The sequence below is a fragment of the Nelusetta ayraudi genome, unplaced genomic scaffold (genome assembly GCF_046127955.1).
Source record: "Nelusetta ayraudi isolate G7.1 ecotype Tasmania unplaced genomic scaffold, CSIRO-AGI_Nayr_v1 ptg000212l, whole genome shotgun sequence".
Classification (NCBI taxonomy): Eukaryota; Metazoa; Chordata; class Actinopteri; order Tetraodontiformes; family Monacanthidae; genus Nelusetta; species Nelusetta ayraudi.
Window position 1 is genome coordinate 50,320 of NW_027466261.1, and position 25,955 is coordinate 76,274.

At 47.2% G+C, this 25,955-nt stretch overlaps 1 protein-coding gene across 3 annotated transcripts; it reads left to right on the forward strand.

Moving 5' to 3' along the window:
• The first annotated feature begins 240 nt into the window (after positions 1-240).
• On the forward strand, positions 241-25,955 carry pum1 (pumilio RNA-binding family member 1). Of its 3 annotated transcripts, none has more exons than XM_076016039.1 (23): positions 241-379; positions 3,476-3,648; positions 5,087-5,209; positions 7,494-7,562; positions 7,911-8,016; positions 8,528-8,721; positions 10,037-10,209; positions 10,310-10,574; positions 10,666-10,759; positions 12,139-12,237; positions 12,424-12,566; positions 12,901-13,039; positions 13,293-13,427; positions 14,120-14,419; positions 15,426-15,668; positions 16,322-16,592; positions 18,355-18,484; positions 19,299-19,433; positions 20,818-20,955; positions 22,316-22,441; positions 22,726-22,847; positions 22,943-23,135; positions 24,211-25,955. In XM_076016039.1, exons 1-23 carry the CDS (start codon positions 316-318, stop codon positions 24,340-24,342), a joined length of 3,567 nt encoding a protein of 1,188 aa, XP_075872154.1. In that variant the 5' UTR covers positions 241-315; the 3' UTR covers positions 24,343-25,955. The 3 variants fall into 3 exon arrangements, with proteins under 3 accessions (XP_075872154.1, XP_075872155.1, XP_075872156.1); XM_076016040.1 differs by having other exon boundaries at positions 7,914-8,016; XM_076016041.1 differs by lacking the exon at positions 241-379 and adding an exon at positions 1,026-1,149.

Below are 25,955 nucleotides of genomic sequence, written 5' to 3' on the forward strand. Positions count from 1 at the left end.
CACATTCATTTTGTGCAGCGATAAAATGTAATGTTGTGCTCTTAGTGACAAAATAGAGAGCAGATGATTTAGGCCAGAAAACAAAATTAATAATATGAACAAGGGAAATTATAGATGATGACATAAAAGCAGAACATAAAAGGAAAAGCAGCCTCAAGTGTGTCATGGTCATGGAAAAAATACATCTTTTATGTGATTTCTCTATGTATTTGAGTCAACAATTTATTTATTTTTTTAAATGTAGAATAAGTTTAAACTCCCAACTTGAAAGGAGAGTTTATTTCTAAAATCACATCTGGAGGGTGATGTAGTAGCATGACGTCATTTGGTTCAGCCTTCACTCCAGCCTCAGGGTCTCCACTGGGACATTTCCAGAGAGGTATTTTTGTTATTTGGGACACACACACCCCCGACTCAACAAAGACCATATGCATTCCAGTGGTGTAACAGAGCAAACCGCCGGCCCTCATTGGCTGGCCGTGTTGCTGCCAGGCACCCTCTGGTAACTCTGGAGACCTTGAATCCGTGTGTACTGTCTGCTCCAGAGACACACAATATCCATATTTAACAGGGAATTGTTGTTCAAGGTTCTTTTGGAGAATATGCACCACACACATATTATAAATATGAATAGAATTCCAAAACAGTAGAATATTGTTCAATATTAATACATTTCTGCCGAGTACCCAGTTAAAGTGGTGCTGAGAATACCATATTTGATATATAGCTATTGTAAATATTAACGACATCTCATAGTTTCAATCACACAAAAGGGGCGCAGCAGCAGCAGCAGCAGCAAAAATAAATAAACGATCTATGGAAAAAATACAGTTATTATGCAGCCATCAGTATGAATGAAGCCAAAACAACATTCCGTGAAAAAACAAAACAAAAAAAACAAAAACACACACACCCTACAGTACAAACCCACCACGCACACATACACACGCATAACAAAGGGACCGGGGCCGGTGCGGCCGTCCCTCCCCTCCCGGTTGGCGCAATGAACCGCACGCTCTCTCTCATCCCTTCCCGGCATGCAGCGCTCTCGCCTGCTCCTCCGCCGAGCCGCCATGTTGTTGGAGTGAAAGCCTGGGGTGTCAGAGAGAAACTGGGGCCGAAATCCGCGACCATCCACCCTCTCCGCCGGTGAGTATCGCCCCCGCTGCGGTCGCGGAGCCACGCCGGGTCATCGGGTCGCGCACCGGGAGCTATATTGTGGCCGCGGCGGCCCGCGGAGAGGCGGAAAGATGGCCGTTTTCTTGAGGCTCGAACGGCTGCCCGTCTTTTCTTGTGCCTCCTTCCTGCCGTTGTGTCGGGTCTTCCGCTCCAGACAAGCACTCGGGGGGCCTTTGTTAGCATCCGCGTTACGGGTCGCCTGTGCAAGGTCGACACGCAGGTGCAGACCCCCCACCAGATGTGCGCCGAGAGCCAATTAAATTCGCTAAAGAGGCCACCGCCGGGCTGCTGGTAACCGAGAGCGGAGCCCCCGTGTTTGGCCGCCCGGTTCGCCCGGGCTGAGCGGGTGTCAGGAGGCCGTGTTATTGTTGGTAGACACGGCCAGCGAAGCCCCCCATAACAGACCCCAGACTAGCGTCACAGACCGCCGTGAGCATCGGGAATAAACCCTCCAGAGCCCCGGTGGCTACAGCAGCGCTACCCAAATGCACATTTCCCTCGATTTTTGATGTGTCACGTCTGTTAGCAGGGACATGTTTGGTGTGTGTCTGCCTGCGTGTGTGTGTGTGTATGTGTGAGTGTGAGTCGAGACACCTAACGTTATCTCAGGCTAGCCCCAGGTTGCTGCCTGGCTCGGGCTTTTGTCACACCCCTTTTTCTTCCCTCTTGTGCCCGGTATGCGGTGGATTGATCCCTGGTATTGAATAATGATTAAGCCAGTATTGCTCCGCGGGACCCCAGTCAGTTCCTGTTTCCGTGTTTCCGTGCTAGCAAGAAGAAGCGAAGGCGGTGAAACTTGTGGCAGAACGAGTCGTGTTGCTTCGGGCGGCGGCGGGCGGGCGGGCGAACGAACGAACAAGCGGCCGGTTTGCAGATTTCCGGGTGTCGTTTCCGCACCTGGTGTCTGTCATGCGTGAGGAATAAGAGCGCGGCCCTTCTGACATGCGTGACGAGTGAAGGAGTCAGACAAAAACACAAACACGCACACACGTGTGACTGATGTATTGGCAGGCTGCTGTGTTGTTATTATCACCTTCCGGGACGGTTGAGCCGCTAAGCCCCTGAATTCTTTTCTTTTTTTTTGTTTTGTTGGGCCACCATGGAAGAAGGTTGTACAATGCCCTCATCCTCCCACAGCTGACTTGTTCGGAGTTCTGTGTTTGTCATTGAAAGTGTCTCTGGCAAAGTAAATGACTTAACATTGTTAGCTTGGAGGGGGGGGCAGTGCTTGCAATTTCCTCGTGTCCTGTCTGGACACTAACTTGTTAACTTGCCGCTGATTAGAGCTCGATGGTTAAGCACAGGCTGTAAAATAAATTCACACCCATGTTCCCTTGATTACATCGGTTTGAACTCAGGGCACCACAGAGTATCGATGCGCTCATCAGTGGCGACCACCTAACGGAATGAGTTTATTATTGCCTGTATCCCGACAGTTTGCCTGCTGCTGCTGCCGCCGCCGCCGCTGCTTTTTTGCACGCTAACATCTGAAGACTTTTGACTGCAAACTTCCAAATGTTGATGATTTCTAATACGTGCGTTGATTTATCGTGCACCTGCCTAAAAGGTCCTACTTCTCCTCACCTTCTGATTTACTCCTCCGTCCTCCAGACTCCAGTGCAGCAAATGTTCTCCTTTCATGAGCCTAAAGCTCTCTCCGGCAATATCGCTGTTATACACCCGTGTACAGACCGTGACTTTTAATGAAGAGGCTTTGCATGGCTAATTATCCAAAAAAACAACTTGCATCTCCACAAACAGATGCATTTACCCCTCTGTGTACATTCTTGGCACGCGACCCTATGAAAAGTGGGGCAAGTACAAACAGTCAAGAAAGTTTGCACTTTTTGCCAGGATGGCAACTGATATTATTGGGAGGAAATGCATGTGAGAGAAGTTTTGCAGTAGGGATGACATGAAGCTTTTGGCGAGGCGCTCTATGCTGATTGACGTTCAGCTTAGGTATTAATTTTTTGTGTAATGTATTTTTTTTTTTTTTAGCTTGCGTATGGCCCTGTGATATAATTGTGAGGCTGACGCATTCCAATGGTAAAAGCACTTTGTGCTGCCTAAAATGTTGGGGTGAGGGGTTTTCAGGCTATCGATGGGTTTATACTTTAAAAACCATAGAAACTATCTTCAGTTGCTTTGATTTGATTCACTGTTCATTCACTGCGACATGTTTCTCCCCAGTTTAACATACTGCACCGCCACTGTGGTGTCTAACCAAGTGTGCTGCTGCTGTGGTTTAAGATGATGTAAAGCTGATGATGTGTGTTTGCTGTTTTCTCCTCAGGCTGTGGTGGAATGAGCAGTGTGTGTGTGTTGAAGAGGAAAGCAGTGCTCTGGCAGGATTCATTCAGCCCCCACCATAGAACTACGTCTCCCAGCATGCCCGTGGTGCTCAGCAGCGGAGGACATGCCCCTCCAACTGGGCAGACGCCTCAGGCCACACCGCCCAGCCAACAGGTAAGACGGCGCCGGCACCTGGATGGCTGCACCTCAGTAGTTGGGTCGGGAAGGTTCGTGCTAAAACGTAGCTTTTCTGGCTACTCTCTCAAAATGCATCCTAGACCAGTGTGGATCCATCAGCTGCCGCCGTGCAGATATTTGGTGCTGGTTCTTGGCGATAAGCATCAGGTGGTGAAATGTGTTTTCGCTCAGACGTTGTTATGCGACATTGGAAGGGAGGAGCGCCGCTTCCTGTCGGCTAGTGTGCCGGTTGTTTCCTTGAGATTTGGCATTTCTTTGTGCTCGCTGTACTAATTTGCGGGGACGTCTCGCTTCCTCATCAGCCCAGGTGGGCTGTTGCCGTTGACCGCCACTGTATTGTTTTTGTTACGGTGCTGGTGGAGGTGAAGGAGGAAGTGGAAGGAACATTGAGGTCACCTTCTTGTAACCCTCTTCTTCTTTTCCTTCTGTTTCATTGCCCTTCATTACATTTAGGTTTTGATGCAGCAAACTTTAAGATTCAATTTTTATTGGCCAGAAGAAGCAGATTGTTTTGCTCTCCTGTCTCACCTTGTGATAGACGCCTGTTAGAATATGGGCTTGTCGTCACTGTACTGTCATCACTGTACTCCTTAGTTTGAGGTGTCGAGGGCTTTGAGCTTTTATCAGAAAACACGCTGACCTCACAGTGGTCACATGACCATTCAACCGCTATGCCTTTCATGTATTTATAATGGGAGAAAGTCAGCGTCTTTATTGTACCCTGGAGTCTAAAGGTGCAGCGGCGAGCAGCGACTTTGAATACGCACAACGGTTAAAGGTTGATTGTAGACGACTGCACGTGTTACAGTAACGGACACAATCTCTCTGTAATGACAGAGAAGCTACGGTGTTGTGTTGCCACCGTCACCTCGGCCCAAACTAACTGTTGTATAATGTTGGTTTCCAGATGGGAAGGTGGCTGGCTGGGGCGATAACTGGCAATGAGTTGTCATCTTTATGTGTGTGGGTCTCATGACCAAGACCGGCTGTTTCAGAATATGATGACTGACTCTGTGGCACTGTTTTCAATACAAAAAAACCCCGTAGGTTGACACTGTGTGAGATGAACTGCTAGTGAAGATGAGCAGAGAGGAAAATCTGTTTCCTTGTTGTTTTGACAAGGAAAAATAGTAAAAAACGACTTTGATGCGTTGGCTATGATTTGATTGACTACAAGAATGATTTTCAATCGTTTATCAAATTGTCAATCTGTCGTATTTTAGTCTGTTTGGAGATAGTGGAGGATTGTTTTGACGGGATGTCTTAAGATTTTTTTCTTTCGTTATTCAGCCTCTACGCAGATGAAAAGCAGGACGAAATTTACAATCGTGGATTCAGCATCAAAACGCAGCAGACAGACGTCGAGGCGATAATAAAAATAGCCGTGGACTCATGGTGTGTGTGTCTTTTGAAGGGCGTGGCCGGAGCGGGACGCTCCCAGGACGATGCCATGGTGGACTACTTCTTTCAGCGGCAGCACGGAGAGCAGCCGGGCAAACATCGGTGGCCCACCGGAGACAACATCCACGACAGCCAGGTGCGTGCACGTGTGGCGCGCTCGCACGCTCGGTTTTTACATGTGGTACAACAATTAGGGCTGGACGATAAATGGCATTTTTGCGATAATACCGCGATAGGGCAAAACAAGACTGCGATTCGATTGACGCGAGTTCCGGTCACGTGACTTGCGAGCGGCACGAAGCAAAGCAAAGCAGTCAGTGGGAGGAGTCGATGCTGCGACGAGCTGGACGGACGGAGCGACACGCAAGGAAAAGAAGCTCTTCCTGGTTGCTACCAACTGGTGGCCGTAGTTTAGCAAAACAGTGTCGGGAGAGATAATAATAATTTTAAAAAAAATGCAGAACGAACTACCAAAGCACCAAGGACCACAACAGTCGGAGTTGTGTTCGCTGGCAGTGAACTGCTGATTCGTACGTTCGCACCTTATAGCGGTTTTAACGCTGCTAGCGTGTTAGCCCTTTAGGCGCCATGGTCGCGAAATTGCGACAAGCATCACTGCTGAATTAAAACAGGCCATCGCGGCAAATATGGTGCTGAAAGTAGTTACTACTTTACACCAGGAGATGGCAGACACCTGTGGCTTCAATCTGAGCAGCATTTGTGGGGGTGTTTATATTCAGATTTCGGAGTATAAATAGAGAGAAAGCCTCAGTCGAGGAGACGAGGAAGTGGTTGGCGGAGAGAGATGGTGTGGTGGGAGTAATCGGCCAATGAGGATGAGGGGACGTGGTGGTGGGGGGGAAGCAGGGGTGCTCAAAACACCGCTAATGGTGACGGAGGGCTCGGGGAGGTAGTGATCAAGGTGGTAGAAGCTGTGGGAGGAAACACCCAGCCAGTGCCGGTGGAGGCAGCAGGGATGTTCGCGGTCACCCTGTAAATTACAGTGATTTTGATGAGCCTGTGGGGTTTTGTGGAGACAGGGATCTGGCACACAGACCCCTGACATCTGACATAATACAAAAAAACAAAAAACAAAAATGTACTCCTTTCACAAAGTTTGGGTCATACTGAAGATTTTCCTCAATTACAGCGTGGCTTTATCTCCAACCACTTTCAAGTCACAGCCATTTGAAATCTTGTTATCAAAATGTAATATTTTCTTGAAAAAATTCTGGCGCTTAAGGGTTAGCATCGGTTGAATGAAGCCGTTGCGGTTTTGTGCTTTGTGTGGACTTAAACAAAACCATTCTAAGCCCCAAAAAACAAAACAAAAACACCAGGAGATAAATAAAGGCTCTTTCATATGAATTCATGCTTCATTTTGCTTTTATCCTAACATTAGCCTAGCATATAAAAAAAAGAGCAATTTGTGTATAATAAATCTGACATGTTTATTATAATACATATAATTTTTTGTTTGTTTGTGGAAAAATACACGAGAGAGATAAAAAAATAATAATAATGGCAAATTAAATCGCAATCACAATATTGAAGGGGGAAAAAAAAATCGCAATTACATTATTTGACATAATTGTTCAGCCCTAACAATACTGTGGCACTAGTTCATCTGTTTGATTTTTATGCACCGTAAGTAGCTGAGTTTCCATGACCCCTAGGATTGTACAAAACCTAAATATGGCAACAATAAACTGGTGATGGAAACAACTCAACCTCTCAAATATGGCTGAAAGGTTTGGACGCTCTCACAAGGTGCTTTTTCAGACGTCTCCATAGAGAGCTTTACGGCAAAGGTGTCATGGAAAGACTTGCATTTACACGTCACAGCATGTGACGCAGCATGTCACATGACCAGTTCACTGGCCACTGGCAATGCTCCAAAATGCAAAATGTTTTGTACCTCCATCCTCCTCAAATTGGGCTTTTCTGAGAAGTACGGCTTCTGTGCATCTCACCATTCAATGGAAACGCCTGCAAATCACAATTGTACTTAAAGTTTTGCTTGGCTTTTATTTTGCCAAACACTGTCATGGAAACGCAGATGGTCAGCGCACGTGACACGTTTCCTCCCTAAACTATGAGTTGAAGTCGGCTAACAACCTTTGAGCTGCTTTTCCTCTGCTGTTTGTTTGCACTAGATCTCGTTCCAAATATTTTTTTGATTTTCTTTTAAATAGGTTTGTGTATTTTAGACGTTGTCAAAATATTAAGACGGTAAAGAACATGGCGGGTCGTTAAATCTCACCTCTAATCCACTGAGCTCCTGTTTGTTTGGAACCTGCCGTGACCGCAGAGCAGCTGCACTGTGGTCCAATCTATGTGAATACCAGCATTTAAATGTAATAATTCAGTTGAAATATATCTATGCATGTGATCTGATGTGGTGATCTGATTGGCTGCAGGTTCGCTCCATGGATGAGTTGAACCACGACTTCCAGGCTCTGGCTCTGGAGGGACGGGCCATGGGAGAGGTGAGACATTGGGGTGAAGAGTTGAGGGTTGATGTGGAGGATCAGCTTTACACCAGGGCTGTGTGATTAATTTATTTATATGTCAAGACGATGTTAAAATAAAGGAAAATGGATTGACAGTTGCCAAGAGGGAGATTTGTTTGCTATTTTTCCTGAGAAAAAATATTTGAAATAATTTATTACATAGTTTTTGTGTAGTTTTACTGAAAAATCTAAATTGAAAATGGGAGTTTTCAGGGAAAAAAGTCAGGATTTTACTTTTTGTCCAAAATCTCCAATATCTCAACCCCTCGTCTTTCTTCCCCCCCCTCCCACCCTCCCACTCCACTGTTTCTGTGGCCTTTACAGCAGCTGCTGACTGGCAAGAAGTTCTGGGAGACGGACGACTCTGGGAAGGACGGACCAAAGGGGATCTTTCTGGACCAGTGGAGGGACAGCGCGTGGGGCGCCTCAGGTGGGACTCGACTGGCTCTTGATTTGTCTGAAGGCTGCCTGGAAACACATCAGAAGGGCTTTAAAAAGAATCCTCTTGTCTGCATTGTGTTACAATTGATGGCTAAAGTCAAAGGCACCTGGATACACGCTGAGTTCATGATCCAGGTTCTTAGTTGCATTACGTGACTCAGGGTGTTAGTGCATTGACAAGGTGCAGGAGTTCAGAATGAGACTGAACCAGCAGCCAGTTTATTTCTACATGTCGGGGATTAAGTGCGTTATTCTTGCGTTAAACGACTGACATCAACTGACACAGCAGTTGTTCTGTCGCACTAATCCTGCCTGGCTCCAGAAACATTTCAATAATATCTCAGCCCTCTTGTTGGAACAATAAAATAATAGCTCCAATTTTAAAGTGTAATCTATACCTTGAAAGGTCGTAATAGTTCTTATCTTCCACACGTTCCACACTGTTATTTCTGCCCGGATCAAAGGATGAATAATAAATCCTCTTTCTCTGTGCCGGTCAGACCACTCCGTGTCTCAGCCAATCATGGTGTCCCGTCGACCTGGCCAGGGCTTCCACGGCGGCGGCGAGGTCGGGGTGGGCTCCGTCATGTCCCCTCGCTCTGAGAGCGGCGGCCTGGGAGTCAGCATGGTGGAGTACGTCCTGTCCTCTTCGCCGGCCGACAAGCTGGACTCCTGCCTGCGGAAAGGACCCTACGTAGGTTTCCTCCCTCCGGCCGACCACGCAACATATAACCGCTCTGCATGATAGGTGAAGTGTGCAACATTTGGAGATTTTGAAGAGGAAACGGCGACATCAGGGGGTTGCATTTCAGATTGCAGCGTCTTTCGCTCTGCCTTCCTCCTATTTGAGCTTGCCAGTGAACTACAGTGGCCTGCGCACCCAAATCTGGATACCTTAACCACCGTCTTCTTTGTTGGTTTATTTGAAGACACTTGCAGTCACTCTACATATGACACGCGCTGTCAGGCAGCTGGATTGTCCACACTGGGCTTCCTTAGAAGTATGGCAGTGCATGATGATGGCGAACTGGGAACAAGTCCTTTGATAGATTTAGACTCTTATATATGTATAGGAACCATTCTAAGGGTAGGAAAACCAAATGAATTTGAATGTATTGCAAGTATCCAATTTTATTAATGTATTTATGGGCAGTATATTAAGCTTTTTACTTGGGATGCAAATTATCGACGAATTCATTAATTATTGATTTGACCTCATTGATCGATTAACGATTAATTGATGAGCAGCCTTCTTTTTTTTTTTCTTCCTGCAAACCTAAATTTCACAATGAACAATGTGTAAGAAACACATTATTACACCGCACTATTTAACAAAAAACTGTGAAAAATGTTTAATCGCTTAAATTCTTCATCGACAATTAATCATTAATCAATGAATTATTAACATCCCTAACTTTTACCAATATATATAAAAAAATAAATCAAGCCAAATTGTTACACAGTGGACCTTTAGAGCGATGTTACGATTAGCATCAGAACTGCACTTTCAGGTTCTCATTGGGAACACACTGTCAGTCCAGAAAAGCTTCTGTTTACTCGTTGTTCCGCTGTGTCAGCTGATCTTCTCCTTGGCTCAGAGCAGCGGTCGCCCTCACTTCTTAACCTTCTCCTCCTCACTCACTCACTCAGCTGCCAAGCAGCTTCCAAATCTGCACAGAGGAACCACAAGCAACTGCCAGACTTCCCGTCTCACTCAATTTAACATTGATTTGCTCCCACTGATTGACACTTGCCGCCCCCCCGCCCTCCCGCCCCCTTTACTTGCATCTTAAACTAGCCATGTAAATGGTGCCTTAACTCCAGCACCCCCCCTGGTGGAAACACTGACCTTGTGCACTGAGCCCGTCTGTCCTTCTCCAGTCCTCCTGTCTGTGTTGGCCATCCATCACTGTCAGGTTCCCCAGCAGCAGCAGCAGCAGCAGCAGCACCATCTGCATCTGCATCTGCACCTGCTTCTCTCTTACCGCCTGTGTGTCTCTGTGTCGCAGGGGCCGAGGGACGGCGAGGTGGAGGAGGAGAAGCGGGAGAAGCCCAAGGCGACGTTCGAAGGGGAGAAACTCAAAGAGCTGACGGAGGCCGAGGCCGACGTCATCGGCGACGTCATCAACCCCAACGGGCTGCCGGTGCAGAACGGCCTGGACGTGGACGTCAAAGAGTTTGGGTGAGGACGCCGACCGGGCCGCGACCCCGGCGGCTTGAAGGACCGATGACTTTGTCGCCGCGCTGATCTAAGTTGTCGCTCCTCCCAACCGTCCCAACAGTCGCTCCCAAGGCAACATGGCGCCCTCCGGTCCCGAGGGCGACCTGCTGGGGGGTCCCGGTGGCGTCGGGGCCGAGGGCCTGACGCCACTGGGGGGCGGCGGAGGCCCCAAACCGCCGGAGGACTTCTCGGGCGTGGAGCAAGGAGGCGTCACCATGGACCCCATGGAGTCCGTCATGGAGCCGCTGCAGTTTGACTACAACTCCCAGATGCAGATGGACTCGGCGCCCACAGTGGGACTGTTTGACTACACCAACCAGCAGCAGGTAGGTGACCACACCTCCAGCTGTCTCTGTGAGGTCTCGGCGTTCAGTCCAAGCCGTTGAAGGAGCTGCTCACGTGTGGCCGTGTCTGCAGCTGTTCCAGAGGAACAACGCGCTGGCGGTGCAGCAGTTGACGGCGGCCCAGCAGCAGCAGTACGCCCTGGCAGCGGCGCAGCAGCCTCACATCGGTAAGGACAAGCACGCACCTGTACCCTGCCCTGCCTTCGCCATCGCTTTGTACGAAGGAGGATTGGGGCCACAAGAAGAGAAGCAAATATCACAGGAAGGAGATTTTTTATTTAAGTTTTCCTTTTGAGTTTTAAGTTGAAATTTTGTAAATAAAGTCAAAATTTTAGTGGGGGAAAAAAAGTCGACGTAAAAAAAGACGAAATTTTGTGAATAAAGTCAAAATTTTGTGGGAAAAAAAGTCGACGTAAAAATGATGAAATTTTGTGAATAAAGTTTCATTTTCGTCATCGTACCTTCGTCACTTGACTACATGTCTTCTGTGGAACAACTTTGTGAAATTGTACTTCAAAATTGGGTTTAGCAACAAGGGAATCCTTGCTCTTCTAGCACACAAACACAGTGTTGTAATAAGTATTCGGACGTTGAAAAGACTGTCTCGAACTTTACGTCTGTTCAGAAGAAAAAAAACAGACAAACTTGGAGGATGTTGCAGAAGAGGTTCACCCACAATCAGGAAAACGGAAGTACTCCACTAGACTTGCACGCAGGGCCTTTCGACTTTACTTACGACATATGGACTGGATTCACATTGACATTAATTGCAAAATATCAATTTTATTTGTGAGATTTCGTCTTTTTTATATCAACTTTATTCTCAGAATTTTGACTTAAATCTCAAAATTTTATTCTCGAATTGGAAAACTTGGAAAACTTTCAGAATTTTTTCTCTTCTTGTGGCCTTAATCCTCTTTTGTAGTTTTGCCCTTAAAGGTCCTGTGTGTAAACATTTTTTTTTAGGGGAGCCTGGTATTTAAGGAGGTCCCCCTAACAGCGTGTTTTGTTTTTAGTGCACTGTCAGGTGGGCTTCCTTTAAAAGTGGCAGCTAACTAAGATTAATAACTACATGTAAGAACTGTTGTTAGGGGAGGAAAACCAAATGACTTCAATTGTACTGCGAGTATACACTTTTATTAATATTTTATGGGCAGTATGTTAAGCTTTTACCTGAAGCTCTTTGATCATTTTTGCTCTTGGGTTGTGCACTGGTTGCACATTAAAAAAAAAAAGAAGAACCGTCTTGACTTGAAATCACAAATATTGCTTTGCCTTTTGGAATGGCTTTGCTCTTTCTTTTGTATTTTTTATAACTTTGGTGCAGTTGTTTGTGCAGAATGACTGAGGAGTTCATAATAAAATTCTGTCCAAGCTGCGTACTTCCTAATTGGTGGACGTAACACTAATGAACTCATGAATATTTGAGTTTGATGATCTAAACAGTGCAGCAGCCTGCTTCCAGAAGTGTGTGTGCGCTCCCAGTGTAGTCAGACTTGGTGCTCCCTGTTCACCTTCTCCCCCCTCACCCTGTGTGTCTCCCCAGGTCTGGCTCCAGCCTTTGTGCCAAATCCTTACATCATCAGTGCTGCTCCACCAGGGACGGACCCGTACGCAGCCGGCCTGGCAGCAGCAGCCACACTCGGTGAGACGTCTCGCTCTTTTTGGAACACTAGCACCTCGTCGCTAATTAAATTTCCCACCATAAGGAGATGCCGCAAACACACCCAAACACACACACACACACACACACACACACACACACACACACACACACACACAGTTGTACAATCTCACATCTTGTTTTTCTATTTTTTTGTGTTGCTCTCAGGTCCGGCAGTGATGCCTCCTCAGTACTACGGTGTGACCCCCTGGGGAGTCTACCCTGCTAATCTGTTCCAGCAACAGGCGGCGGCGGCCAACAGTTCGGCCAATCAGCAGGCGGCAAACCAAGGCCAGCAGAACCAACAGCAGGTCAGTGAGACACCAGCTTGCCAAAATTCAGTCAGTTTTTATCCAATTCTTTTTTATTTTTTTTCTGTGGAAATGAGATTTTCTCCTGCTTGGCTCGCTGTCCTGATGCAGCCTGATTATTATCACATCACACCCTTTTATCTCTGTGTGTGGGACACATTCAATTTGACATTAACCACGGCAGAATACGAGCATCAGAAGTTCAGATCGTCTGCGCTGCCAAATGTTTTCTGCCTGGGAATGGATTTCAGAGCGCTGCGACTCGGCATAAATTAGCATATTAAACATGACTCACGAGGAAAAATGCTTTTATTTTCCTGTGTTTTCCCTGAAGGTGATGCGTGCTGGTGGCAACCAACGACCTCTGACCCCCAGCCAAGGCCAGCAGGGTCAACAGAACGACCAGCTGGTGGCAGCGGCAGCGGTCAACTCGGCCCTTGCCTTTGGCCAGGGGTTGGCAGCAGGGGTCCCCGGTGAGTCGGCCTGCTGAGTCGAAGCCACGTCGCCGGTCTGAGTAGACTTCCAACTCTCCATATAGATAGAAATAGTTAATTTTCCTACCTTTCTTACACTGTAAATAGTTTATTTTATGTTATTTATTGTTAGTTCACGTCATTATTTTCCTCTCTATTGCCCTACAGCATTCTGTTCTATTCTAAATACTTTGTCTCTGAATTAGCAGAAACATGATTGTTGAGTCGCGGCCCTCTGTCCTCTCTCCCCCAGGGTACCCAGTCTTGGCCCCCGCAGCCTACTATGACCAGACGGGGGCGCTGGTGGTCAACACTGGAGCCCGGAGCGGCCCCGTCCGCCTCATGGCCCCCGCCTCCGTCATCATATCGCCCTCCGCTGCACAAGCAGGTGAATACCGGCCGAGCGCGGCGTCATCGCGCACCCAGCACGGACACAAAACAAGCGATTACACTTTGTTGTCCTGCCGCACAATTTGTGCGTCCACTCTCTCCCCCCCTTTAAGAAAACACACAATTAAGAAATTACAAAGCAAAGCTCGATGTGTTTTGTTTTTCTGTTTCTCAGCGACTACGTAGAGTGAAGTTTGGCATTATTTAGTTAAATTACTTGTACATGGAAGCGTTTTTTCTGATTTTCTGAGTCATTTTTTTTCTCCAGTGCTTTTTTCCCCAAGTTTAGAGAGCATCTGAAACAATCACATCCATTCCTTTATCGAGAGCTGGATTTACTGGAAGCAAACATGGTCAGCTTGTTTAGTTTAATCAACACCGCCCCCCCCCTCCCCGAAAAACAGCGTTGACCACGAAAAACTAGGAAAATTAGTCAGAAAAACAGAAAGAAATCCTCTAAAAAAACAGGGGGGGAAAGAAATGACCCCATAAAATAGATCTTTTTTCCCCCCCAAGTGAATGCAAAACGCTTCCATACTTGTAATTATTTAATTTACCTTTATTTATTTTTTTACACATCGTCAAGACTTTTTCTTTTTTAAATAGAAATAATCGATTCTGCCTGTTTGAATTTTCCTCTTTAAGATCTTCTCAATATGTGCGGTGACTTTATTTGTGCCTCACCCTCAGTTGCGGCGGCGGCCGCCTCAGCCGGCGGTGCCAACGGCGGCCTCGGGGGCGGGGCCAACGGTCCGTTCCGTGCCATGACGTCCCAGCAGCCTCAGCAGCAGGGCGGCCCCGGCGGCGCCCTGGGGGGGAGCTCCTTCTACGGCTCCTCCTCCCTCAGCTCCTCCTCGCAGAGCTCCTCGCTCTTCTCGCAGGGCTCGGGCCAGCCGGGTCCGGGCTCCGCCTCCCTGGGCTTCAGCCAGCCCACGTCGTCCTCGTTGGGGGCCACGCTGGGGGCCACGCTGGGAGGCTTCGGCACCGCAGGTGAGTCTCTGCAGAACCCCAACCGCTCAGTTACGCCCTGTTGGCTTCCGGAGACGACGGCAAACGATGGGCCGGTCACAACACGCCCATTTTGTGGTACAAGTACATGGAACAAATGTATGCAACACTTTTGTTTTGGCTCCCGTTTTTGAGACCTTTGGACATTTGAGTTCGCCTCAAAGGTTTGTCTATATACTCAAAATGACAGTTTCTCTCTGATTTCAATCTGAGATATTGTAGCCAGCCTGAGGCTCACCTGTGCAATCATCATGCTGTCTAATCAGCGTCTTGATATGCCACACCTGTGAGGTCGGACGGATCTTCTCAGATAATCTCAGATTTGTGAACAATATTTGAGAGAAATGGTTTATTTTGATTATATAGAGAAAGTTTTAGATCTTATGAAAAGTGGAAACAAAAACAAAAGTGTTGTTTATGTTGTTGTTAAATGCAGAGATTCAGATACATTCTAGACAGATATATAAGCTCTGGTTGGGGTTTGGTCCTCTCCATTAACCCTTTCTCCTGCTGAAAAGGACTTGATATCTTTCTCAACCCTGCTGGCAAGGAGACTAATACTGCTTCAGTGAAAGTCGCCAGTTCCGCCTACCTATGCAGGTTGGGTTAGAGATGTGCTTTATTTTCTCAAATTGGAAAAAAGTAGACTCACTCTCTCGGGTAAAACTTGGAATCCATTCCTGTCTTCTATCAATAGTTGAAGGTGCCAGATCACTGTGAGCTGAGGTCTGCAGACTCATATTTACATCTATGTAGTTCAGCCTTTTGTTTGTTTGTTTTTGTCTTTTTGTTGTTGTTTTGTTTATGTTGTTGTCTTCATGACACTTTGTTCACCTACTCTTCTTGTGTACCAGTAGATCTTCATATGTCTGTTTTATATTAATATTGCTATTTCTCGGTGTCAGAGGGGAAACTGCACCGTTGCAGTAGCTTGTCAGTAGCTCCTCAGGATCCCTGCCACAGGTTCAGTATATCTGTCTCCCTCTAGTGGCCAACTCCAGCGGTGGCAGCGGCTCCAGGCGGGACTCGCTGACGGGCAACAACGAGCTGTACAAGCGCACGCCCTCCAGCCTCAACCCCATTGGCCACGGTGGCTTCTACAACGGCACGCTGGGCTTCAGCCCCTCCCCCGGCCCCGTGGGCATGCCCCTGCCCAACCAGGGCCCCTCCCACTCCCTCACACCCCCGCCCTCCCTGTCCAATCACAGCTCCTCGTCCAACCTCAATCTCGGTGAGTGCGTTTCAATCCCATTTTAACCGATTGCTTGTTTTTTTTTTTTGGCAGCTGTATTTTGATAATTTGAAACTTAGAAATCCATTTCATCACAAACCTGAGTGTGTTTTGTCCTAAAATGTCTTGTTTTCGACAATTTTAAAATGATTTATCCAATAATAATAACAATAATAATTATATGAGATCAGTCCCACAAGTGCTGCTGTCCAGTGCTGATTGTTGATTTTCTTTCCATTGAATTGAATTGGGGATGTTCATAATTAATCGATGATCAATTCATTGTCGCCTAAGAATTTAATCAATGAAGTTAAGTTAAGTTATGTTGAGTTACGGTAAGTTATGTTAAGTTATGATATGTTAAGCTAAGTTAAGGTTAGTTGTGTTAAGTTATATTATGTTTTGTTACGTTATGTTAAGTTACGCTGTGTTAAGTTAAGTTAAATTAAATGAAATTAGTCGCAATGTGTGATGGTCATAATATACCTGGAAGTTACTTTTAAACAACTTTTTTTTTAACTTTATTGTCACCGTCATCGTTGCCACAAACATTAACTGTGAAAGTCAGTTTCAAGCGGTGCCACACGACAGCAAAAGCATCGAATAGAAACCGTCAAAAAAAAAAGACTGACTCTGACCACCTCCACCACCAGGGGGCCTGACCAACGGCAGCGGGCGCTTCATCTCGGCAGCCCCGGGAGCGGAGGCCAAGTACCGCAGCGCCGCCAGCTCGGGCTCCTCCCTCTTCTCTCCCAGCAGCCAGCTCTTCCCGTCGTCGCGGCTACGCTACGGCATGTCGGACGTCATGCCCTCGGGCCGGAGCCGCCTGCTGGAGGACTTCAGGAACAACCGCTACCCCAACCTGCAGCTGAGGGACATCGCCGGCCACATCATGGAGTTCAGCCAGGACCAGCACGGCAGCAGGTGAGAGTCGCCACCCAGACGCCGGCAGCAGCGGACAAAAGCGGGAGACGGAATTGAATTCGGTCCATTGTTTGAAACAATCCGAGCCCACGCTTGACATTTCGGAGCTGGCAGGCCGCGCGTCTCTCGGTGGACGCCCCGCTTTATCTCCCCTGATTACTGTCGCTGAGTCTGAGGAAATTTCTCCCTCCGAAACTTTTCCCATCGCCAGCGTCTCTTGGTCAGGCGTCTCTCTCTCTCTCTCTCTCTCTCTCTCTCTCTCTCTCTCTCTCTCTCTCTGTCTGTCTGTCTGTCTGTCTGTCTGTCTGTCCCTTTCTCTCTCTCTCTCTCTCTCTCCCTCTCTTTCTCTGTGTGATCTCTCTCTCTCTTTCTCTCTCTCTGTCACTCCCTCTCTCTCTTCCTCTCTCTCTCTCTCTCTCCCCCTCTCTCTTTCTCTCTCTCCATCTCTCTCTCCATCTCCCTCTCTCTCTGTCTCTCCCGCCCTCTCTCCCCCTCTCCCTCTCTCTCTCTCCCTCTCTTTCTCTGTGTGATCTCTCTCTCTCTCTCTTTCGCCCTCTCTGTCTCTCTCTCTTTCTCTCTCTCTCTCTGTCACTCCCTCCCTCTCTCTCTCTTCCTCTCTCTCTCTCTCTCTCTCTCTCTCCCTCTCTCTCTCTTTCTCTCTCTGCTTCGTCGGTCTTTATGCCTGGACATTTTTCCTCCTCTTTGTTTTTACATTGAAAAGTTTTCAGCGTTGCTCGCTTGAGACTGTGGTTGCCAGCAGCTGCAGTGTGCTGCAGGAAAACGGCACATTTGAGTCGAGCTCGTATGTCTTGAGGGCCTCATTGCTAATGTAACATGGTAACAGCCCCCCCGGAACTCCCCCCCCCCCTTTTTTTTTAACGTTTTAACAATCTGCTCTTTTATATTTTACCTCTGTGCAAACGTAACCGTAACTGAGGACTTGTGCAACATTTCCTCAGCAAGCCATAAGAGCAGCGAAGCTGGGAGGAATATTTTTAAGTATTTATGCTCTTAATGGCTCCTCGACGCCATCTGCCTGTAGCCCACAGAAAACACTGTTTCCTAGAGGTTTGGGAGCTCGTAAAGAAAAGACGCAGTGCATAAAGGAGAGAGCAGCACGCTAGCGTCCTGCATGACTTTAGCCGCCGTTCAGATGTGAGCGATGCTCTCGTCACTGTCACCCCCCCTCCCACAGCCAGGAAACAGTGTGAGGACCCTGTGTTAGCAGCCAGGTTTCTTTCCTGTATGAGATATTTTTTTCAGCTTCTCTAAGACCTGTGATTAAAATGGACGGCCCCGCTGCCCCTGACCAGGGTCTTGGAGACTTGGCTGAGTGCTGTAGTTTAAACGACCAGCGAACGCAGCCTGGTTTGCAGCCTCCAGACTCTCCTGTCTCCTCTCTCAGGCGACCGAGTTCATTCTCGCCGCCTCGTCCTCCCTCTCGTCTCTTCGCTTTGGAATTTCATCTCCTCCGCTCTCGTCTCCTCCCTCAGGTTAAAGATAGATCAACGTCTCCTCCTCGTCCCTTTGAACATCTGTTTTGCTTTATTGCTCCGTCACCGTCTGGTTTTATAAATCCCCCCTTGTACAAACGAAATGAGATTTAGAGGAACGGGCCTGTTTGCTTTCCTCCCGTCAAGCTTTTTCTTTATTGCGCCCACAGCTAATGGAATGTATTAACACAGCGACGCGCTCAGTTAATCCGCGGGCCTTCAATGTAAGTACCTCCAGCTAATTTCATGCTCGTCGTCTCCGTCTAAAGGTTCATTCAGCTCAAACTGGAGCGGGCCAGCTCTGCCGAGCGCCAGCTGGTCTTCAGCGAGATCCTGCAGGCGGCCTACCAGCTCATGGTGGACGTCTTTGGAAATTATGTCATCCAGAAGTTCTTTGAGGTCAGTGCCCGAGTCAGGAGACCATCACATGTGCACCGAGCTGATTGAGTTCAGACTGTTGAATTGAATTGAATGGCCGTGACTCGTCATGAGCAGATGCCTTCCTGCTGTGACTCTGCTGAAGTTGTGTTATTCTGTTAATATAGGCAATTATTAAATAACACAGTCATTCATTTAATTCACAAGTATGATTTTCTCTATACCAGAACCAGTAGTATCCACTTTCATACGGTATCTAAACACATGAATGTTTAAAACGTGCAGACCTGAAACCCTCAGACCGCCAACGTGTCGGCCAGTGTCGTCGTGCTGGAGATTGGTCTCGCTCTCAGGACCCGTCTGTTCTTGACTGTTGGGTCGAAACTCAGCCGACATTGCAATGACGTGACAATAACAGAAAAGAATCCAGCTGCTGCCGTTTTACGCTCTGGTGGTGACACCCAGAGTGACACCCAGAGTGACACCCAGAGTGACACCCAGAGTGACACACCCTGCCCCCTTAGTCCGAGTTCATTTCATTTTTAATTTTATCAAGCAAAGAAAATGGTTCAAAATAGCTGGAAAACGGCAAAATCCTTCAGAGATTCCTTGCTGAAAGTAGATGTTGAAAAATATCCTGGTCATTCTTTCCTGTTTTGTTGTTATTTGAAGTCTTCTTGAAGTCTCGGTCTGGCCTCCATCTCGATGCTCTCTAGACTTGACCATGTCTCGTCTCGGCTGGTGACGTCTTGACTACAACACTAATGTCAGCTGATGGCGCTAACTTGGCTTCTGTCTGTCTGTCTGTCTGTCTGTCTGTCTGTCCGGGCTCCAGTTTGGCAGCCTGGACCAGAAGCTGGCGCTGGCCGAGAGGATCCGAGGTCACGTGCTGTCACTGGCGCTGCAGATGTACGGCTGCAGGGTCATTCAGAAGGCGCTGGAGTTCATCCCCTCGGATCAGCAGGTCATTGTGAGTACGCAGTCGCAGCCCCGAGGAAGCAGACGCACGTCACCTTTGGGCCGATGTAACCTTCTCCCGCTCTGCGTAATGAGTCGCGTGCGCGCGCGTGCATGCGTGCGTAGCATTCAGATGCTTATCGTTGGCGGCTTTATGAGGATTAATTGCTCACAGTTCACATATTCTCAATGTCCCATTCAGTAAAATAAGGTACAATGGGTTCTTTATTAGCAGCTCCCCCTGGCGGTGACTTTCATCTTGAATTTTGAATGCAGCGCTGCAACAATTAGTCGACGTAATCAATGACGTCGTCAACATAAACTGCTGATGGATAAAATCACACCGCTACAGGGTCATTTCTACCTGCAGTGCTCTGCTGAGCACTGAGGGTGGCAGTGTCGCTTGTTGTTTACATCCTGCAATAACAGCGAAGAAGAATGGCTTCTTCTCCGAAAAAGGCTCGAGAACTCCGACCCAAAGTTTCTAAAGTTTAGGAAGATTTCATCGAAGCTGAAGCAGCGAAACACGTTTTAGCTCACCTAGCATTCCGCGCTAGCACTCCGGCGATATGCCGACGCCCCGGAGTCGCTGAGTTGTCATGCACCGCAGAGAGGAGTTCACAAATGACGTGCAGGATCGATGCTTTGTAGTTATGTTTGGAATGACCGTGATCGTCAGCCGATGACGATGAAGTACATCACGCATTTTCAGAAAATCAATGGGACAAGCGAGCTTAGCTTAGCCTAGCCAACGATAGTTCACTCGGGTATATATAACCTTGTTAATACACCTATGATATTTTACGTTGAAAAATTTCACAACTGCGTCACAGATAAATGCTTTGTGTGTCATTATTTTCATGTATTTGATTGAAAACGTGTGGTGCGGTGTGAAGATTTAAGCAAGTTGGGTTAAACTGAAGTCCAAAGCAGGCGGTGACAACAAAGAAGATAAGATAAAAAATAATCAATGGATTAGTCGACAACAGAACTAATGGTTCGTTGCATCCCCGGCCAATAGGTGGCGGCGTTCATACCCAGGTATCGACCTGCAGGTCGGGTGACCGGTCCGACCGGACGCTCGGGAAACGGTCCAGCTCGCTGGAATCCAGCAGTGCCGGAGGGTGGGAAGGGGAGGGGAGAGGAGTGAGGGAGTGGGTGAGTGAGTGTGTGAGACAGGGAGGCATCCGTCTCCTCCTAATGGACTGCAGCCGTGCTCCTCCAGGCCGGCTGCACTCAGGCCCGCCGCTATTTGTCGCGCTGCCGTGAAATACGAGGGAGGCGCTGATGCTGCCCGCCGGCCAGGATGTGATTTCATCCCCTGCAAATGATGACGACGCGACCCTGCCTGCCTGCCTGCCTGCCCCTCCCCCCACCCCCCACCCCCCCACCTGCAGAGCGAGATGGTGCGCGAGCTGGACGGCCACGTGCTCAAGTGTGTGAAGGACCAGAACGGTAACCATGTGGTGCAGAAGTGCATCGAGTGTGTGCAGCCGCACGCCCTGCACTTCATCATCGACGCCTTCAAGGGACAGGTGGGTCCCTCAGACACACACACACACACACACACACACACACACACACACACACACACACACACACACACACACACTAAATGTCACCCACACTGTGTTTCATGCATTCTTTATCTCCAGGTAAGAAGCATTTTGTCGCCGCCTTATCGGCTCCCACATCCACTCTTTTTCTCTTCTTCTTCTTCTTCTTCTTCTTCTTCTTCTTCTTCTTCTTTCCTTTGGAGCGGCACGGTGGTTGCATATTGCCGTGGCAACGGAGGCCTCGGCCGCCTCGTCTCCAGCAGCTAAATGTTACATTAGCATAAAGTGTTAAAGGAAAGATTTTGGGGCGTTGATGCGTGCCGCGTCTCTTTGAGACAAACGAAACGGCTTCGGTGTGAACGGGAGCGTCCGACGAGCCACTGTTTGTGTTGTTTTTGTTGTCGTTTTGTTTTCTTTTGCCTGCTCAACACCACGAGAGGCGGTTTTTCCTGTTGAACTGCAAGGACGTGAGGAATTTCCCGTCCGTGCTGGCTGTGTCGGAGCGTCTCTGAATGGTTTATCGCTGTAATCTGATGCACTTTTTTCTTTTCTTTTTTTTTTTGTTGTCCGCACTCACACTTCTACTTCTGCCTGACTAAACAGTTTGTGTCAACAGCAGCATTTCCAGCACCCTTAGAACGGCGCAAAACATAAATATCGCAATGGAAATCAGCTGATGGAAACACCTGAACTTTAAAAGAAAAACTCTCAGATATGGAAACAAGTATTTGACGCTCTCATGAGGTGGTTTTTAAGACGTCTCCATACAGCAGTGTATCGCAAAAGTGCCATGGAAACACTTTTTTCCCAGTTACGCGTCACCAGACGTGATGTATGAGGTCACGTGACCAGTTCACGTCAAGTGAAAATATTTTTCACAAGTAATCAAAGAGAAAAAAATAGAACAACTAGGGACGCAAATTATTGATTAACTCATTAATCGTTGGTTGATTGACCTCATCGATCGATTAACCATGAATTAATAAGAGGTGATTTTTCCTGAGAACCTAAATTTCAGAATGAAAAATGTGTCAGGAAGACATCATTGAAGCCTTCAATAAGGCTCAGGCTCCACTGTGACCCATTGTTAAGTTTCCCATAACCCATATTTAAGTTGAGGACATTTGTTTTTGTTGTTGTTGTTGTTTTCCTTGAGTAATAGGCTTACATATTTTTTTACTATTGAAACTTTTTATTTCTTTTCCTCCTTTTTATGCTGGAATAAAGAATTAAATAAAAAATAAATAAAAATTGTTTTGTCAGAGAACAGTAAAAACAGCCTAGAAGAGGCTTTTATTTTGTGAGAAACCCAGCTGATGATGTCACCTGCACCTCGCAGGTCTTCGCTCTGTCCACTCACCCTTACGGCTGCCGGGTCATCCAGCGCATCCTGGAGCACTGCCTCCCCGAACAGACGCTGCCCATCCTGGAGGAGCTCCATCAGCACACGGAGCAGCTTGTGCAGGTAACACACACACACACACACACACACACACACACACACACACACACACACACACACACACACGGGCGCCAGCTCTCTCGCACCTCTTTTGTCCTCCTCCAGTTGGATTGTTGTGTTGCAGTTGTTGGCTGGAGGTGCGGCTCCTCTCGAGTGTTTTGTTCGCCGCTCTTGATGTGACTTGAGAAGCGACACCAGCTGGTCGTCCTCCCGTCCCCCCAGTTAATGACCGTGCCTTTTTGATTTTGATTTTTCTTTTTTTTCCCCTCCTTCCTGCTTTCATCCAGGACCAGTACGGCAACTATGTCATCCAGCACGTGTTGGAGCACGGCCGAGCCGAGGACAAGAGCAAGATCGTGGCTGAGATCAGGGGCAACGTGCTGGGCCTCAGCCAGCACAAGTTTGCCAGGTAGGCGACGACCAACGCTGCTTCGAAATAAATGAAAGAGTACGATTTAAAAAAAAGAATTGAAAGCGACGGCGCCCCTATCCTCACTGTCGCAGCAACGTGGTGGAGAAGTGCGTGACCCACGCGTCCCGAGCGGAGCGGGCGGTGCTGATCGACGAGGTGTGCAGCCTCACCGAGGGCCCCCACAGTGCCTTATACACCATGATGAAGGACCAGTACGCCAACTACGTGGTGCAGAAGATGATCGACGTGGCCGAGCCCACCCAGCGCAAGATCGTCATGCACAAGGTGGGTGGGCGGAGCCGAGCCCAGGATGCTTTGAGGGCCCCAAAGTCCTTTATCGAGGTTTTTTTTTTTTTTTTTTTGCAAAATAAAAGCCATATTTCTGAAAATTCCGACAAAGTGCAGTTGCGATTTGCAGGCGTTTCCTTTGAGCGGCGTGAAGTGGATTCTCGTAAAAATCTGGTCCCGCGAGAATTCTGAGAATTCTCACTGAACGTAATTCTTGTAAAATGTCGTCCGGCGAAAGTGTTTTATTGCTGTGCACAGAATTTAAGTATGAGAGCGAATCACGAAAACCACGGCGTGCGTGCAGTGTCCAGACGTGCCGCTGCCTGCGCTAAACTTGAGCACAGTGGCACTTCCTGCTTTAATCCTTATTATTGACCCAGATTGCCACACGGGCTTCAGAACTTTCTGTCAAAGCTATAAAGAAATAAATCAATCAATAATAAATCAGCTTGCTAATAACTTCCTGAGTAAACGTCGTCGGGAAGTTCTGCTTCGCCTCACAATGACTTGCGTGTAGGCTATAGGTGTCGAACCCTCCCATTATACTGAAGCACAGCTGTGATTGGCTCCAGCAGCGCAACCCTGAACATTTGCGGTAAAAAAAAATAAATAAATAAATTATTGTAGCCGATAAAATGCACAACAATTTTTTGGGGAGGATTATTTTTAACACTGTGATTTTTGTAATGTTTTACTTGGAAAAACAGCGGAATTATTCATTACTTGTGTTAAGAAAGGTCAGCTCAGATTTTTCTGTGAGCCAGATGCCACATCTTTCACTGTGAAATTTAGCTTCTCGGGAAAATTTGCTGCTTGTCAACGAATCGTTAATCAATCGATCAGGTCAATCAACCAACGATTAATGGATGAATGGATGAATGGATCATTTGCATCCCTGGTCACTACTACAATGTTCACCGTTCAAACAAAACCCACCGTGTCATTCATCAGTTTCTTCCCTGCCAGTTCATACAAGTGAGATGAATAAAACCCCAGTGCCGTGCCCGCTGACTCCTCCTCCTCTCCTCTCCTCTCCTCTCCTCTCCTCTCCTTTCCTCCTCTCCTCTCTCAGATCCGGCCCCACATCTCCACGCTGAGGAAGTACACGTATGGCAAACACATCCTGGCCAAGCTGGAGAAGTACTACATGAAGAACGGCGTCGACCTGGGCCCCCTGTGCGGGCCCCCCAACGGCATCATGTAAACCAACCAACCAACCAACCAACCAACCAACCCAACCCAACCCAACCCCCCCCCACACACACACAGACACATCCCCCACTGGCTGAGGACGTTGCGTTACCCCTCGTCGTCACCACAACCCTGGAGGAGTGGCCTGTTGCTACGGGCAGCCTTAAATTTGTTTTGTCACATTTTGTTGCCACGCCCCCCACCCATTCAAGCCCAAGCCTTCTGAATCAGTGGGGGTGGGCGGGGCAAGAGAGAGAGAGAGGAAACTGTTGGACGTCCTCTTCCTTAGCCCCTCCCCCTCGAATATGAATTTCACTTTTTTTCTGCTAACTGCTGCACAAACACAACCCCCCCCCCCTCAATATCTCCAGTTATGATGAGATGGATCAAGTATTTAATTTGTCAGACTTCACTGAATCATAGACGACAACACACACACACACGCACACGCACGCACACACACATCTACACACGCCATCAGCTAACCAGCAGACAGATCATTTAGCATGGGAGAATCGTTTTCTGGTCTTGCTTCTATAAATATAACGTGTATACTTGGTGTAGACCTTTGCATATATATATAAATATATATATAAAACTTTGTAGCTTTTCTGGGTTTTGATGTTGAATCTGTATCTATAATGTATCCTAGTAGTGACCACATACTTCTGACTGTATAATTGTACATTTGTAAACCCTTGTAATGTAAAAGTGCTTTACCACCCTTTTTTGGTATGAGAAGTTAAAAAAAAAAGAGAAAAAATTTCACTCTAAAAAAAAAAAAAATGTTAGACAAAAAAAAAATATCCCCCCCCCCCTGTGCATTTCAGTGTATATTCTCACTTCCTTGGTTGTGACATATGAGTTGTTGTATATTGTAAATTGTAATATCAATTTTTTTTCTTTTTGGTTTTGAAAAGCCCTTTCTATACTGTGTAGTAACTTGTACAAAGATTTCGCCACGCTTTGGTTTTATCTTTATCTCGTCACTGCTTAACTTAAAAAAAAAAATTAAATAAAAAGACGTCAATCGCCCACTGAATTACCCCCCCCCGATTGGACACGTTGCGTTTAGACTTAGTGGTGTCTTCTGGGTTTACGTTGGAAGTTTTGTTGCTTTTTGTTTTTGACTCTTTTTTTTTTCTTTTTTTCCTTTTTTTTTTAAAATAACTTTTTATAGGAACGTTTTAACCCCGTGGAATGCGTCACACACGTACATGGGTGTGAGGAGAATTGATTGTACTCATTTCCATGCCCTTGTTAATACCAGTGGCTATTTTCAGCGGGGGGTGAACTGATGGCTTGTACAGAGGAGAATCTCGTTTTGTTTTTGTTTTTTTTGACATTTCTCTAGTGCTGTAAGTGCTGTATCATACTGTCAATGTCCTTTTTTTGGGGGTGAGAGAGGCGGCCCGCCCACGGCGCGGTGTACATTTGGAGCAGCCTTGTGTATATTTACTACGAGCACACCTGTAACCATATGTGTATAGTTAACAGAACCTGTGTATGCTTATTGCCTGGGCAACTATTTTTTGTAACTCCTGTTGTAGATTGTCTCTAAACAATTGTGTGATCTTTATTTTGAAAACCAAACTGAACAAAAAAAACAAAAGTTTGAAAATTTAA